Genomic DNA, 16,704 nt, shown 5'->3' with positions numbered 1-16,704 from the left:
ATAACCATATGGAGTTCTGAGAGGGCCCTCATTTAGGGAAGGAACATTCCTCAGAAAAGGAGCTTTAGAAGGAGACCAATAAATTGTAGCCAGAGAGAGGGGAGGAAAATGGAGTGTCCTGAATCCAGATAATCTGTTTCACAAAGTAACATCTTGATCTCGGGGGCATTCAAGTTTTATCCCATCAACTTAAGACCCTGAAAGTTCTGAGGTTTTAGTCCTCTTCCACCTGGGGTAGGCCAGCTTCTATACCACTAGCCAAGAGGAGTGCTAGACTTCTAGGTATTCTGAAGTTCAGATCAAGAAAAGATGATTCCTTTCCCCTCCCCCAGCTTGAACTCCCTGGCCTCTCTCCTGGTCAAATGACAACAGGAAATCTTACCCTTAGAGACAACCTGGCTCCCTACTCATAGGCAAGTCTTGCCTTACTTTTGCAGATTATACCCTGATGGGGATGGCTATCAGAATACAACAGATACCCATAACCTCCATGCAAGAAATGCCAGGGAAAGGGTGGCCATTATTTTTTTTTTTTTTTTTTTTTTTTTGAGACGGAGTTTCGCTCTGTCACCCAGGCTGGAGTGCAGTGGCCGGATCTCAGCTCACTGCAAGCTCTGCCTCCCGGATTTATGCCATTCTCCTGCCTCAGCCTCCCGAGTAGCTGGGACTACAGGCGCCCGCCACCTCGCCCGGCTAGTTTTCTATATTTTTTAGTAGAGACGGGGTTTCACCGTGTTAGCCAGGATGGTCTCGATCTCCTGACCCCGTGATCCGCCCGTCTCGGCCTCCCAAAGTGCTGGGATTACAGGCTTGAGCCACCGTGCCCGGCCGTGGCCATTATTTCTTAAGAGGTAGTTAAGGAAGAGCAGTGGAGAATGGTTCACATCCTAGCTCTGCCCCTTACTAGATGGTTATCAGTTGTCAAGTTACTCAGCCTCAATAATTCTCAGCTCCTTAATCTATAAAATGAAATAATAATGCCTCGTGAGAAGTAAATGAGGGTGCTGGTATAGTTCATCAGCATGCATGCCCATTTCTTATTTGGTAAAGAGATAACACCTTTACTCACAGGCATCATCTAGGTTGGCCCACGAGGCAGACTTTTCTCTCTCACATAGTACCTGTTATCCTTTCCCTTCTTGCTTCAAGTGCCCCTATTCCAAAGCTGGGAGGGAACCAGCAGTCTGCCTGAATCTTTGCCAAGGTCATGGACTCCCCTGAGGACATAAAACCGAGGAAACCCTACTCTTTCGTCATGGCCTGAGAGAAGACTCTGTGAGAACCATCAAAGAGGTCTAACTTGTGTGGAAGCCAAAAGCCCTCTGCATTTACGTGAAGGATTCTAGAGAGAAAATATGAATTGCTTTCCTGTTTACTTCAAGGCAAGGGGAATGACATGAATATATTGTAATATTAGGAAATTACATCTACCTTGTACTCTGGAGGGAGTAGGAGGGTACAGGCTAGCTAGCCCAGACTGTGGTTTGGGCACCAATCAGAGGTTCAATTCACAGTGCAATTTTCAATTATTGGCTGGGTGCGATGGCCCACGCCTGTAACCCCAGCACTTTGGGAGGCCAAGGTGGACGGATCACTTGAGGTCAGGAGTTCGAGACCAGCCTGGCCAACATGGTGAAACCCCTTCTCTACTGAAAATACAAAAATTAGCAGGATGTGGTGGCAGGCACCTGTAATCCCAGCTACTTGGGAGGCTGAGGCAGGGATGAAGAGGGTGCAGTGAACTGAGATCGTGCCACTCCAGCCTAGGTGACAGAGTGAGACTCAGTCCCCCCCCCAAAAAAAAAATTCAGTTATTACTAGTGTTGCTTCTTGGTGAGTCCAAATGCATTGAGCATAGGCTGCTTTAGAGCTATAGCAGAGCACTCACTCACAAAGTGGAACCTGTCTCACCGGCCAAGCTAGAGAATGACTTCAATGAAGTGAACGCCACTCAGACAAGTGTGAAGTAGAGAAGGTGTGTCCAGAGGTCAGAGCATAAAGACTAAAAGCTTAGCAGTAAATGCCAGACTATTTACTGGCAGGCACTACCTACCAGTTTCTAACACTGGGACATGGGTCAGCCTCTCCAAGCCCTAGTTCTCCATCAGTAAAATGACAGCATTATACTAGATGATATTTTTTACTTCTAATAACCCCCAAATTCTATGATTTTATTTTTTATTTCATTTTATTACTATTATTTTTTTGAGACGGAGTTTCGCTCTTGTTGCCCAGGCTGGAGTGTAATGGTATGATCTCGGCTCACTGCAACCTCCGCCTCCCGGATTCAAGCGATTATCCTGCCTCAACCTCCCAGGTAGCTGGGATTACAGGCATGAGCCACCACGCCTGGCTAATTTTGTATTTTTAGTAGAGATGGGGTTTCTCCATGTTGGTTAGGCTGGTCTCAAACTCCCAACCTCAGGTGATCCACCTGCCTCGGCCTCCCAAAATGTTGGGATTACAGGCGTGAGCCACCGCGCACAGCCTCACTTTTTTATGTATTTTTAGATAGGGCCTCACTCTGTCACCCAGGCTGGCTAGAGTTCAGTGGTGCAATCTCAGCTCACTGCAATCTCCACTTTCTGGACTCAGGCAATCCTCCCATCCCAGCCTCCCAAGTTGCTGGGAACACAGGCACCTACCACCACACTCAACTAAAATTTTTTTGTATTTTTAGTAGAGATAGGGTTTCACTATGTTGCCCAGGCTGGTCTCAAGCTCCTGGGCTCAAGCGATGCCCTGGACTCAGCTTCCTCCCAAAGTGCTGGGATTATAGGTGTGAGCCACCAAGCCTGGCCAATTTTATGGTTTTATAGTTCCAAGTTCATCTGACTTAGTTCATAGACCTGATCTATAATAAATAAGATAGTCCCAAATGTGTCCTTTCAGATTTCTTATTTTAAGGCTTTCTTGTCTCAGAACATCTCAGGCAAACTAGTATAGCAAGAAACTTTGAATTAATAGTGATGGGCCGAGAAAAGGGGGAGGAGACACAATTTTATTTGACATTAACTTAGATTTGGTGTTTCTACCTTCTCTCATCTTCTAGAGAAGAGAAACCCAGGAGAGAGCTGGGAGTACCTGGGATTTCTTTAGTCTGTATATCAGTGTTTTGAAAAGTTATGCAGGTAATACATTTTCATAAAAAATTCAAATGATGCAGACGTATACAGATGTGAAATTGAGATCTCCTCATTACCCTCTCTCCTTCTTGTTCCGTCTGATCCCCCACCCCTCTCTGGAGGTGGGCATCATCAACATTTGGTATCTTTCCATTTCTTTTTCCCTGCACACCTCCTCCTCCAGTATTTTAGCACACCCCGCCCCATGAATACCCATTTCTTGGAGACCAGTGATAAGAGCAGCACCAGAAAGAATGAAAAGCTTAGAAATCATCACTGGCCAACTTGGTGCCAGTCATCTTAAAAAAAAAAAAACAAAACAGTAGAATAATTAAAAAAAGATCATTCTCTTGAGGTAATATTGTGTACGTGCTTTTAGGAACTAACCTACAACATGAATATTGCCAGGCAGTTGGAGAAACTCCTGGAAGAAGAAGAAGGTACCAAGCTGACTTTATTACTCTCATGGGGAGGTATTTCTTTAACAAAATTTATTTGTGGGATTTACCAAAGAAATAATAAAGTTGTCATGATTGATATTCGTCTTTAGAGAATGAATAAAGTTAAGGGGAAGTGCTTCTATTACTGCATCTGCATCTCAGCTTAACAGAGGGACACATAACTTTGGGCAGAGGGTAAATTTCTGCATTGTGTTATCAGTGTGACATTGTTATAACCCACAATGGGTTTGACAGACACCACAGTTCTCCCAGAAACTGTACTATCTATAAGGCAGGAACCTCGTCCTGTTAGTCTTCAGAACACTTTTCTCTGTTTTTCTGTTAGCATTTGCTGAGACTCTCGAAAGTCTGTTCAATGGCTCTGATCAGAAACCATCTTATTTCCAATGTCATAGCAATTCCTAACACATAGTAGATCGTCAGTATGGATTTGTTTGTTACTTAATTGGGTTCCTGTGTTAGTCAAACTCATTATGGCTTAGTAGTGCTCGTACAACACGCTGAGAAACTCTGAGTTAAGTAAAAGGTCCTGAAACCCACCTGGAGATGGAGAAGGCTGAGGCCTTTAGAAGAGTCCACAGCAGTGAATACTGAGATTGCTGTTTGGGAGGCAGGATTGCCTGGTGGCTCATCACTCGGCTCTGTGGCTAAAAACCTAGGCACCAGTCGTGACTTTGCCAGTTGCTGTTATTTTAGTCAAGTCACTTAATTTCTTTTAAGTTTCCATTTTCTTGTATGTAAAGATGGTGATCATATTTTGTGTTAGAGTTTCCATGAGGGTTAAATGAGATTGTGCCTAAAAGCACTTGTCATATAACAAGTACCTCAATAAATAATCTTTTCAAACTTGCCAAGAGCTTTCTCTTTCTTACGAAGTTGCTACAAGATTTTTCAGATACTCTGTGTGTGGTGGTGTTCTGGAGACTGCTGATGGTTAGAGGCTGAATGTAAAGTCTGAAGTTTTAATTTTTCTCTAGATAAGTGTTCCATATGTAAATATATGAATTGAACACTGCTGTGTCTCAGATTCTCTTCAGCCTCTGCTGATAATATATGCTAGTCCAAAGATTATGAGCTATGATATGATTTGACTTGTTTTCCCCTGGAAAAGGTGAAGTGCCTAATTATCTCATTTTTATTGCAGTTTTACACCTGCAGTAGAAGTCAAGGAAAAAGGAAAGAAAGGCAAAGCAGTTCACTTTGCAGAAATTGATGGTCCAGCTTCAGACAGGTAGATTAACTTCCCAGTCATGCCAGAGTTGCTGATAGCATCTCTCAGTGGCATGGCTTCAGCCTTTACAAACTACGAAAATACCATTCCTATTATTCTAGTTTGCAATGCGAAGAAAGAACATGTACTATTTCAGAATTATGGTGGGAATTACAATAGTCCCGATAAATGTATTCTGTTAACCTGGCTGTTAGCACATCTTCAACTTTTTACAGTTTTTTAAAGTTTGAAAATGATAGGTACACCAGAACAGATGATATAAATGATCTATTTTGGATGGTATTTGTATAAACATTTTATATCAGGCAGTGAACATCCCTTTTGCCTTAACATAGTAAATAAAATGTTTAATAAAAAGCATTCCAAAATGATCTTACATCAAACAAAACCCATGTATGACACTCAGGCTCTTATTACTTTTTAATAAATGCTTTCTGCACCTCAGGATAGATTGAATACAACTAAAATATATTAAACCACTACTGGCAACTGTTATATTCCAAAACAGGTTGACAGATAAAAGACTTGCTGCAAGAGATGATAAGTCAGCTAAAGCTTTAGAGAAACGAGGTCAACAGGGCACCATTACACTGGATGATGTTAAATGTGAGTAACTGTTTCTTTATCCATACATAAACATTCATCTGTACATGCATACATAAACATCCATTCATCTATCCGTACATAAACATCCACCCATCTATACACAACATCCATATGTAAACATATCTTGTGTGACTCTCTAAGGCAGCTCTTTGTCCCTCTCTCAATTGTCCATTTCCTCTTTTCAGTTGTTGCTTTGCTTTTGCTACAAGATACTGAGATGCAGCGGATCTGTTCTTTTACAACATTTATGAGGTATATATTGCTTATGAGGCATTTTAGATCTTTTATCCTTTATTTTTCAGTGACTTCATCTGATAAGTGATGACAAATCTGATTTTTAGAGGAAGAGTGTGAGACTGGCTCTATGCAAGCCATCCTAGTCACAAAGACTGCGACCAAAGAGTTGGAGAGAGGAAGCCAGAAATCATAGAAACCCCAAATAAAATCCCAGGGCAAGTAGTATGGAGAGCATGCTGTCAGTGTCTCACATGGACTGTGCTATTTTTATATAATAGTTAAAGGATATACCCATTTGCTGACCGGGTGCGGTGGCTCACGCCTGTAATCCCAACACTTTGGGAGGCTGAGGCAGGCGATCACAAGGTCAGGAGTTCGAGACCAGACTAGCCAACGTGGTGAAACCCCATCCCTACTAAAAATACAAAAATCAGCCGGGTGTGACGGTGGGTGCCTGTAATCCCAGCTACTTGGAGACTGAAGGCAGGAGAATCACTTGAACCTGGGAGGCGGAGGTTGCAGTGAGCTGAGATTGCGCCAATGCACTCCAGCCTGGGTGACAGAGCAAGACTCCATCTCAGAAAAAAAAAAAAAACAAACATTAGCCAGGCATGGTGGCAGACGCCTGTAATCCCAGCTAGTTGGGAGGCTGAGGCAGGAGAATTGCTTGAACCTGGGAGACAGAGGTTGCAGTGAGCCAAGATTGTGCCATTGCACTCCAGCCTGGGCGACAGAGTGAGACTCCCTCTCAAAAAAAAAAAAAAGATCTACCCATTTACTGAAGATCACTTTTCTCTACCAGTTATGTTTGGCAGCCCCAGGATGTGCTAGGTGTGTGACTCTGGGTGAGTTTCTTGACATTTATTTATTTATTTATGAGACAGAGTCTTGCTCTGTCGCCCAGGCTGGAGTGCAGTGGTGCTCCGCCCCCTCGGGTTCACGCCGTTCTCCTGCCTCAGCCTCCCGAGTAGCTGGAACTACAGGCGCCCGCCACCATGCCCGGTAAGTTTTTTGTATCTTTTAGTAGAGACGGGGTTTCACTGTGTTAGCCAGGATGGTCTCGATCTCCTGACTTCGTGATCCACCCGCCTCGGCCTTCCAAAGTGCTGGGATTACAGGCGTGACCGTGTCTTGACCTTTCTAAGCCTCAGTCTCCTCAGCTACAAAATTGGGAAGTAATTGTGTAATTGTGTCCCCTTTGTATGGCTGTGCGTGGCTGTGCCTCACGTGGCCCCTGCACCACGAACGCTCAGTGAGAGTTGGGTGCCCGATGCCATTTGCACCCCTCCCCATTCCCTCAGCATACACATGCAGGCTGCTTGTGGCAACTGCCTGAGACTCGGCCTGAAGGCTTCATTCCACCACAGGCACACACTCAGCCTGACTGCAGGGCAAGCTCAGAGCTAGGGAATCAGTGCCCTAGAAGCAGCCCTTATTCAATGCCCTGCTGGAGGAGGAGTTGGTAGGTAAATTCTTGAGATGTTTTCTACACTGTCTCCCGGAGTCCCCACAGGACTGAACTCCACTTACTTGTTAACACCCTCTTTGTTGGCTTCTTTTCCTGCCTCATTTCCCCACTTTCCTACTGATGTTTCCTGAGATCACTTCCAACTAAACTGTTCACTTTAAAGTCTTTGGCCCAGTGTCTGTTGCTGGGGAAACCCAACCTGAGACAGGGAGTTATTAATATCTTGAAAAGAAAATCTGTAATGCTCACCCTCATCCTGCTCTTTAGGTATAGTTCAAGAAAGCAATGCCGGAGAAATAATTTCCATTTGGGGCCACAAAGAAGGCAGCAAAAGTCTTGAAAAAATATTTAGAAAGAAAACAGTGACTTCTAGTTAAAAAACAAATGAGACAGCATTGTCAATCAGTGCAGCCATTTCAGAGAGCGAGGCACATACACTCTGTGGTAGCAATTTCACTTCTGTCTATAATATTTTTTTAAAAAAACTAAATACCCACAATAGAAGACAGTTAAATATGAAGTATAGGATATTCTATTCAGCTCTTTAAAAGAATGAAGAAAATCTACATATAATATCATAGAAAGAGGTCTATGCTACACAGAAAAGTGACAAAAGCAAGTTGCAAAGAATTGTATATATAGTATTACCCCACTTATTACCAAAAAACATTTTTTTTTTTTTTTGAGACAGAGTCTGGCTCTGTTGCCCAGGCTGGCGTGCAGTGGTACGATCTTGGCTCACTGCAAGCTCCGCCTCCCGGGTTCAAGCCATTCTCCTGCCTCAGCCTCCCGAGTAGCTGGGACTACAGGCTCCCACCACCATGCCCAGCTAATTTTTTTTTGTATTTTTAGTAGAGACGAGGTTTCACTGTGTTAGCCAGGATGGTCTCAATCTCCTGACCTCGTGATCCACCCGCCTTGGCCTCCCAAAGTGCTGAGATTACAGGCATGAGCCACCACGCCTGGCTACCAAAAAACATTTTTAAGGCATGTAATCTTATACATGTGTATATGTTGGTGGAGGAGGATGAGGAGGATGTTATATGTGATTGTCTATGTTTTAGAAAGTTTAGAAAGGATTCATACCAAACTCTTTTTTTTTTTGAGATGGAGTCTCGCTCTTTTGCCCAGGTTGGAGTGCAGTGGCACAATCTCAGCTCACTGCAACCTCCACCTCCTGGGTTCAAGCGATTCTCCTGCCTCAGCCTCCCAACTAGCTGGGATTACAGGGATGCACCACCACGCCCAGCTAATTCTTGTAATTTTTAGTAGAGATGGGATTTCGCCAGGCTGGTCTCGAACTCCTGACCTCAAGTGATCCACCCGCCTTGGCCTCCCAAAGTGCTGGGATTACAGGCATGAGCCACTGTGCCTGGCCCATACCAAACTCTTAATAGTGGTAACCACTAGGGAGTAGGATGGTGACAGATGTAGGAGGAGAGAACTTTTTACTTGATACATTTCTCTATATTTTTTAAACAATGGAAATATGTTGTATAATAACTTTTAAAATGAAAATTAATTAGTAAGCACAACTATAAGAATTTAGTGTCTGACCTCTCCAAAATTTTACTTACAAAACCAGATTTCTTAAATCTTTAAATATATAGTAGATAGAATTTTAAGTGGTAAATTAGTTCTTTGATAGGCATGATAACATGGTTTTCTATTTATTCTTGTGTTGTGTGCTCATTTTTTTTTTTATGAGAAATCTTATGTTTGAAGTAGGTTAGCATTGACTCTTTTTGTTGTTTCAAATATCCCCATAGGAATAAGAATCTTGATAATTTCCTCATGGCATTATTGTATTATTTAGCTCGTTACTTGGAAAAAAACTCACTGGAAAAGAAACCCAAAAGCTATATGGTGTAAGTAAGATTTTATAGTGTGCTTTAGAGTTTTTTTCACTGCCAGTATTAAAAGTAACTTTTGTCTAGGATAAAGAGATGATGGAAATTTTAAATCTTTGCGACGTACTGAGACATTTTCATGGGATGAGTGTGTCAGTTTTAAAGCTCACTGGATAATTTATATGTGTATTCCAGTAACAAAATATTCCAACTGATACAGACTAGCATTGCACAATAATGAGATAATGAAAGCCATGTATGTAATTTAAAATTTCTGGTAAACATATCTTAAAAATGTAAAAAGATACACGTGAAATTAATTTTAATAGTGTCTTTTGTTTAACCCAATGATGCAAAAAATATTATCATTGCAACAGAAGTTGATATTAGGAAGTTATTAATGAGATATGTTACTTTTTTGTAGTAAGTCTGGTATCTAGTTTATACCTATAATGTAGCTCAATTCATACTAGACACATTCTCAGTAGCCACATGTGGCTAGTGGCAGCCATCTTGAATGGTGCAGATATAGTTGTTGTTTGTGTGCTTTTTATGCTTACAAAGTTCTTGCTAAAGGGCTTGTAAGCATCCAATTAAAAAACATCTAAGAATTAAAAAAATTCATAGATTTGGCCAAAGTGGCATTCCACATCACAGGAAAAAATCCAAGGTTTCTTAGGCTACTTATAAAGAATTTAAATGCTTTAGCTTTAGGCAGAAGTGGCACAGAGGTGTACACCAGGGCAAGAATCTGGGAACTCAGAGTACAGAGCAGAACAATGCCTCTCAGCCTTGGTGACCTTTTGCAAACCATGGAACTTTCCACGTGCCAGGCTGCCCTCCCCAGTAAGTGTGGAACCAACCCAATGATTTAGCTGTTAGGAATGCTGGGTAGAGTAATTAACTTGTTGCTGCAGGATGTTTTCAAAACACAAAACCCTGTATACAGTCAAGTAGTTGGAAAAACATCTTATGGACGGAATAAATGTATCTGGATGGCAGTTTTGTAAAGAACCAAATAAATAATTTAAAAACTCTTGTTCCTGTAAAACCATCATAATATACAACATCAGTGTTATTTTGGGACTGTATTTCACAACAGGGAAGCCAGAGCATGAAATGTTTCTATGGTAGCAAGCAAAAGGGTTTAAAGCCAGCTGTGGACTTAGAAGGTTTGAAGATTCTTACTATTTCCAAATAGAAGCTTATTAGACATTTTTGGCACTTTGGCTTATTATATTTTTTATGGTATTTCCTCTTCTGAGGCTTATTGCTAATCTAGCAAAAAGATTTGTTTAATTTTTTTCTTTTTTTTTGAGATGGAGTCTCGCTCTGCCACCCAGGCTGGGGTGCAGTGGTGCAATCTCGGCTCACTGCAACCTCCACCTCCCAGGTTCAAGCGATTTTCCCAACTCAGCCTCCTGAGTAGCTGGGATTACAGGTGCCCACCACCACGCCCAGCTAATTTTTGTATTTTTAATAGACATGGGGTTTCACCATGTTGGCCAGTCTGGTCTCGAACTCGTGACATCAGGTGATCTGCCTACCCCAGTCTCCCAAAGTGCTAGAATTACAGGTGTGAGCCACCATGCCTGGCCTACTTTCTTAATTGATAAGAATAGATAATAAGACAGGTTTTCTAGTTAAAGATGCAAACAAACATACTAGAACACAGTGGTATAAGGTAGACTGTTCCGTAGAAGGAATCAGTTACTCAGATTGACAAAAACAAACCAATCAAAGCCTTAAAAGTATGAATTTTGGCCGGGCGCGGTGGCTCATGCCTGTAATCCCAACACTTTGGGAGGCTGAGGTGGGTGGATCACAAGGTCAGGAGTTCGAGACCAGCCTGACCAACATGGTGAAACCCCACCTCTACTAAAAATGCAAAAATTAGCTGGACATGGTGGCACACGCCTGTAATCCCAGCGCCTCAGGAGGCTGAGGCAAGAGAATCGCTTGAACCTGGGAGGCAGAGGTTACAGTGAGCCGAGATGGCACCATTGCACTCCAGCCTGGTGGACAGAGCGAGACTACGCCTTAAAAAAAAAAAAAAAAAAAGTATGGATTTTATGGTGTGATTCTAAAAATAAAAATTACAACTCTTTATTTTCAGGCTTCCTGTGGTCAGTTGGTTTACTTACTATAATAGAATTAAATGTTGATTGCATTGAGGTATCTGCACAGAAGAAAAAAATTGATTTCAAATACCAAGATAGAGCATAGGGATAGTAATAGCATTTAATTCACGGAGTTATTATACAGAAGTAGATGAGACAGTGTTTCTTAACCCAGTGCATGGCACTTGGGAAGAAAGCCTACAGCCATGAGAGGAAAGCAGAAAAGGGTGAAGATGGATGGCAAAGGTATACTTAGATGATGTCAGGTGATTAAAAGCCCTACTTCCAGAAGAAGAAGTCTTATCCCTGTTTTACAGGTGAAGAAATTAAGGCTCACAGAGGTTAAATAGTTTGTTGGGGATTACGTACTATACCTAGGAGATTACATTATAGTTCCTAGGTGGAACTGATGTTAGAACCCAGGTCTGTTTAACTCTAAGGCTTGTGCCTGAACCACTGCACAACATGCCCAGCACTTCCCACCAGTCAGCTGCACTGTTTTCCAGAGTTTATCTGTCCATAATTAGAATTTTTAGCTTCTGAACAATTATGTGTGTACCGTCTATTTGTTTGAGGCAGAGTATTGCTCAATCAACCAAGCTGGAGGGCAGTGGCACAATCTCGGCTCACTGCAACCTCCGCCTCCTGGGTTCAAGTGGTTCTCCTGCCTCAGCCTCCTGAGTAGCTGACACTACAGGCATGTGCCACCATGGCTGGCTAATTTTTTATATTTTTGGTAGGGATAGAGTTTCACCATGTTGGCCAGGCTGACCTTGAACTCCTGACCTCAGGTCATCCACCCACGTCAGCCTGCCAAAGTGCTGGGATTATAGGCCTGAGCCACTGTGCCCAGCCTGTATGTACTTTTAAACATAATATCATATGTACTTTCAAGTTATTATAATCTTCATAATTATAATTTTTAATGGTAGCATAGTTTTCCATCAAGCCAATGTGTGTGCATTGACTTACCTACTAAGAGGCAGTATATTGTAGTGGTTAAGGGTAAAGATTTTGATGCCTGGGCTACATCTCGTGGGAGACTCACTCATAAGTTAGGTTAATAAGCATCAAGTCCTTAAACAATATCTGACTGTATTGCTGCTCCCTTTATCCTTCTGTATTAGTCTGTTCTCATGGTGACATACCCAACTGGGTAATTTATAAAGGAAATTACCCAACTGGGTAATTACTAATAAACACATACCCAACTGGGTAATTTATAAAGGAAAGACATACCCAACTGGGTAATTTATAAAGGAAAGAGGTTTAATGGATTCACAGTTCCACATGGCTGGGGAGGCCTCACAATAATGGTGGAAGGCAAATGAGGAGCAACGGCACGTCTTACATAGTGGCGGGCAAGAGAGCGTGTGCAGGGGAACGCCCCTTATAAAACCATCGGATCTCATGAGACTTATTCACTATCATGAGAACAGCACGGGAAAGACCTGCCACCATGTTCAGTTACCTCCCACTGGGTCCCTCCCATGACACATGGGAATTATGGGAGCTACAATTTAAGATGAGATTTGGGTGGGGACATAGTCAAACCATATCACCTTCTATTTTATATATTTTGGCAATTTCTAGTTTTTCTGATATATAAATAATGATTGCATTGAATGTCCTCATGCATAAAAATTTCCTCCTAATTTTGGATGATTTTTTTAAAAGAATAAATTTCCAGGAGAGATGATATTGGATCAAAATTTATAATAATTTCTATGGCTCTTGAAATTATTTTCAGTTTTTTTCCCAAAGGATTATGCCAATTTTCTTTTACAAGCAATGCATAAGCACATCCATTTCAGCAAAATTTTGTCAGCATTATTGTTTGCATTTTTAAAGAATGTGCTTTAAAAATGAACCACTAACTGGGTTTGTATTTAAGGCAGTTTTACAAAATTAGATGAAAACAATATGGGGGAATGGTTTCCAGACACAGAAATGTGGTGCAAGCAGGCCACCTCTGCCTGGAGTTTTGTATATAGGTTAGCTTCTCTTGAGTATTTTTTTTTTCATAGCTTTTTCCTTTTTTTCCCTTTCAACACATCAGTCCTTTATGTATATGTGCATATGTGGTCTAGGGACCGCTTGCCTTGGAATCATTTGGGAAGATTGTTTTAAATTTCCTGGGCTAGACCCAGACTCCTGAGCCAGAATCTTGGAGAGAGGATTGCACTGGGAATTTGTACTTTTAGCAAGTATCCCCAGTGATTCTTTCATAATTCATAGGTTTATTAAAACCTGAGAAGCGGCCGGGCGCGGTGGCTCAAGCCTGTAATCCCAGCACTTTGGGAGGCCGAGACGGGCGGATCACGAGGTCAGGAGATCGAGACCATCCTGGCTAACACGGTGAAACCCCGTCTCTACTAAAAAAATACAAACTGCCGGGCAAGTGGTGGCGGGCCCGCCTGTGGTCCCAGCTACTCGGGAGGCCTGAGGCAGCGAGACCATGGCATAAACCGGGAGGCGGAGCTTGCAGTAAAGCCGAGATTGGCACCACTGGGCACTCCAGCCTGGGCGACAGAGCGATGACTCTCGTCTCAAAAAAAAAAAAAAAAAAAAAAACTGAGAAGCATTGGCCTAAAAGCTTCAAGGCATTCCTTGGTGGTTGTAGTTTGATTTAGTTGTTTTCTACAGCAAAAGAAGAATATTAGCTACTGGCAGCTCTGGCAGAGCAGAGTGACCAGTGAGGGTGGGGCTGCTGAAGGAAACAGGCACAGGGGTGTGGCCACTGGGGTGCGTCTGGAGGGGTGTGTTTGGGTTATATGGCATTTGGGCACTTAACATTGGAGCTCACTTTATTCCAGAAATCCATTTTATTCCAATGACTCATAAGCCTTTTCATCACATGTGATAACATTTTCTGCTTTGAAATGTTTATATTATCCTTAAATACACCCCCTTCCCCTCATGGCATATCTTCATGGAGTCAGTCTAATGGTTATATCAGAAGGGGCAGTCATTTGTCCCTGTTTAGAGTAAATATCATTTGGTGTCTAGTGACACCTCACTTTTCAATAAGAGTACAACTCACTTTTCAATAACGTTGGAATGTATCATCAGCAATATTGTTTTCTACTGTATTGTACAGCAGAAACTTAAATTTTGGCTTCAGACATGCTGTAACCTAAGAACAGTTTGTCTTTGAAAAAGTTCATTTGCAATTCAATTGGAACTGCGGCTGGTTTCACAGGGAAGCAGTGTTATTGTAATTGATGCCACATTTCCCAGAGTAGTAGTCCACAGATGCCTCCTTAGTAAACACAACTACACTCAGAACTGAGAGTTGGTCCTTGTTCACATGCTGAGCCCCCAAGCTCAGTAGTGACATAGAGAACACAGGGGAAGCTGAGGTACATAGCCTCCACGGTTGTTTTAGGAAAATAGCAGGAAAGTAGGCTGCTAACTGCCTCAGCAACGAGTATAGATAATTTGTTAGTTGAGCTGTTCTGTATAAATTAGGACTACCTGCATATAAAATTGAGGGTACATAACATGAAGTATAATCTAATAAAAAAGCAAAAATAGGCCGGGCGTGGTGGTTCATGTCTGTAATCCCAGCACTTTGGGAGGCCAAGGTGGGTGGATCACTTGAGATCAGGAGTTTGAGACCAGCCTGGCCAACATGACGAAACCCCGTCTCTACTAAAAATACAAAAATTAGCCAGGCATGGTGGCAGGCACCTGTAATCCCAGTTACTCGGGAGGCTGAGGCAGGATAATTCTCTGAACCGGGAGGTGGAGGTTGCAGTGAGCCAAGAGCATGCCACTGCACTCCAGCTTGGGTGACACAGCGAGACTCTGTCTCAAAAAAAAAAAAAAAAAAAAAAAAAAAAATACACCGTAAACTTCAGATGCAGATTCCATTGATTAAATACGAAGGGACTTTAAGGATTTTCCTATATCACTGCTTAAATAAAATAAACTTGGGAGGGGGAAGGGATTGCATTGGGAGTTATACCTGATGTAAATGACGAGTTGATGGGTGCTGATGAGTTGATGGGTGCAGCACACCAACATGGCACAAGTATACATATGTAACAAACCTGCACGTTATGCACATGTACCCTAGAACTTAAAGTATGATAATAATAAAAATAAATAAATAAATAAATAAAATAAACTCATTGGTAAGTGAAGTCTGTTGACTCACTTGTATTTCTTTCAAAATAGTTTATGGCTGGGCACACTGGCTCACGCTGCCATCCCAACACTTTGGGAGGCCAAGGGGAGGATCACTTGAGTCCAGGAGTTCAAGATCAACCTGGACAACATAGTGAGACCCTGCCTCTACACAAAATAAAAAAAGATTAGATAGGCATGGTGGCGTGTGCCTATAGTCCCAGCTACTTAGCAGGCTGAGGCAGGAGGATTGCTTGAGCCCTGGAGGTTGAGGCTGCAGTGAATTATGATTGCACCACTGTACTCCAGCCTAGGTAGCAGAGCAAGACCTTGTCTTAAAAGAAAAAAAAAGTTTATAATTCTGACTTTTTGCTAGTTAATATAGGCATTTATGAAAATTAACCCAAATTCTCTTTTTTTTGTCCCCCCCATCAGAGGCCTTGTAGAGAAAAAAGAAATGGAATTGGTTTTAAGTGAATTAGAAGCAGCACAGAGGTACTTGGCGCAGAAGTACTGTATCCTTGTGCTGGGCTTGGCAATGCCGGATAAACATCACATGTGCTGTGGAAAGTAAGCACACATTTACACTTCATTAGATCATCACTCCATCATAGACCCACACCCTTAAGATGCTTCCATTTGGCTTTGGTTAACTTGAGAAAATGTTCCTTTTTCTGTTGTCCAGAGTAATTGGGCTCAGGTGAGAATCTGTCCCAAACCCTTGTAATGTCTCCTTTGAGAGAGCGAAGTGCATGTGGAAGAAATCTCAGAATCTCAGCTGATATTTTTAAAACTTTCCACTGCTTGAGATTGAATGACATGGTCTCTCAGTGAAATCTTGCTCTCAACCATGAAGGGCTCTTGCTGCCAGACTTGGCTCCCTTGGGCAGGAGGCCTTGTGGGGCTGGTAGTGCAGAGGGATTAGGTGTTTCCCTACCCTTTCACTGCTTATTTTGCAGCAGCAACAATAAGTAGGAGCTGCTGAGGTGTGGATTCTAAGATGGTTTTTTGTGGGAAGATCGTTTTTACCTTAGGATGACTATTTTTACACCACTGTAATTAAAACTTAAAGAGGAGTCTCATCACAGGTTTGGGATCACAAGGTTGAAAGCATCAACCCTTAACTCAGAATCTCCTTCTCTGAGTTTCATAACAGGCCCCAGATCTACATCATGTCAGCCAGAACAGCTTTTTTCCCCTATAGGAAAATAATTTTCCCCTCCATAGGAAAAGAACCTAGTATATGATGTGTCTCTTTCTACATTCTCCACATTTTCAAAGACCAGCTTTGTTAATGAGCATACTTACACAGTTGTTGGTATGTACATTTTTGTATTCTGTATTTCTGGGGTACTTTCTCTTATTATTCTGATTATATGATTTCACTTACCACTTTGAATAGGATTCTGTTATGTAACATACATATTTGCTTAACCATTCTTTTTGTGTACATTTGCATAATTTTAGTTTTTGTG

At 42.0% G+C, this 16,704-nt stretch overlaps 1 protein-coding gene across 7 annotated transcripts in view; it reads left to right on the top strand.

Moving 5' to 3' along the window:
- PPP1R36 (protein phosphatase 1 regulatory subunit 36) overlaps positions 1–16,704 on the top strand; it is a 50,107-nt gene that overhangs the window by 17,542 nt on the left and 15,861 nt on the right. For 5 of the 7 annotated variants that reach the window (XM_017892421.1, XM_017892419.1, XM_017892420.1 and 2 more), the window contains 5 exons: positions 4,731–4,817; positions 5,326–5,423; positions 5,609–5,675; positions 8,898–8,996; positions 15,665–15,799. In XM_017892421.1, coding sequence (XP_017747910.1) covers positions 4,731–4,817; positions 5,326–5,423; positions 5,609–5,675; positions 8,898–8,996; positions 15,665–15,799 — 486 coding nt within the window. The remainder of the gene's footprint in view (positions 1–4,730; positions 4,818–5,325; positions 5,424–5,608; positions 5,676–8,897; positions 8,997–15,664; positions 15,800–16,704) is intronic. The other 2 variants (XM_017892423.1, XM_017892425.1) reach the window with 2 other exon arrangements.

The sequence above is a fragment of the Rhinopithecus bieti genome, unplaced genomic scaffold (genome assembly GCF_001698545.2).
Source record: "Rhinopithecus bieti isolate Rb0 unplaced genomic scaffold, ASM169854v2 scaffold_20892, whole genome shotgun sequence".
In the NCBI taxonomy this organism is placed as follows: Eukaryota; Metazoa; Chordata; class Mammalia; order Primates; family Cercopithecidae; genus Rhinopithecus; species Rhinopithecus bieti.
The sequence above is the reverse complement of the archived record's forward strand: the minus strand, read 5'-3'. Positions and strand labels throughout refer to the sequence as shown.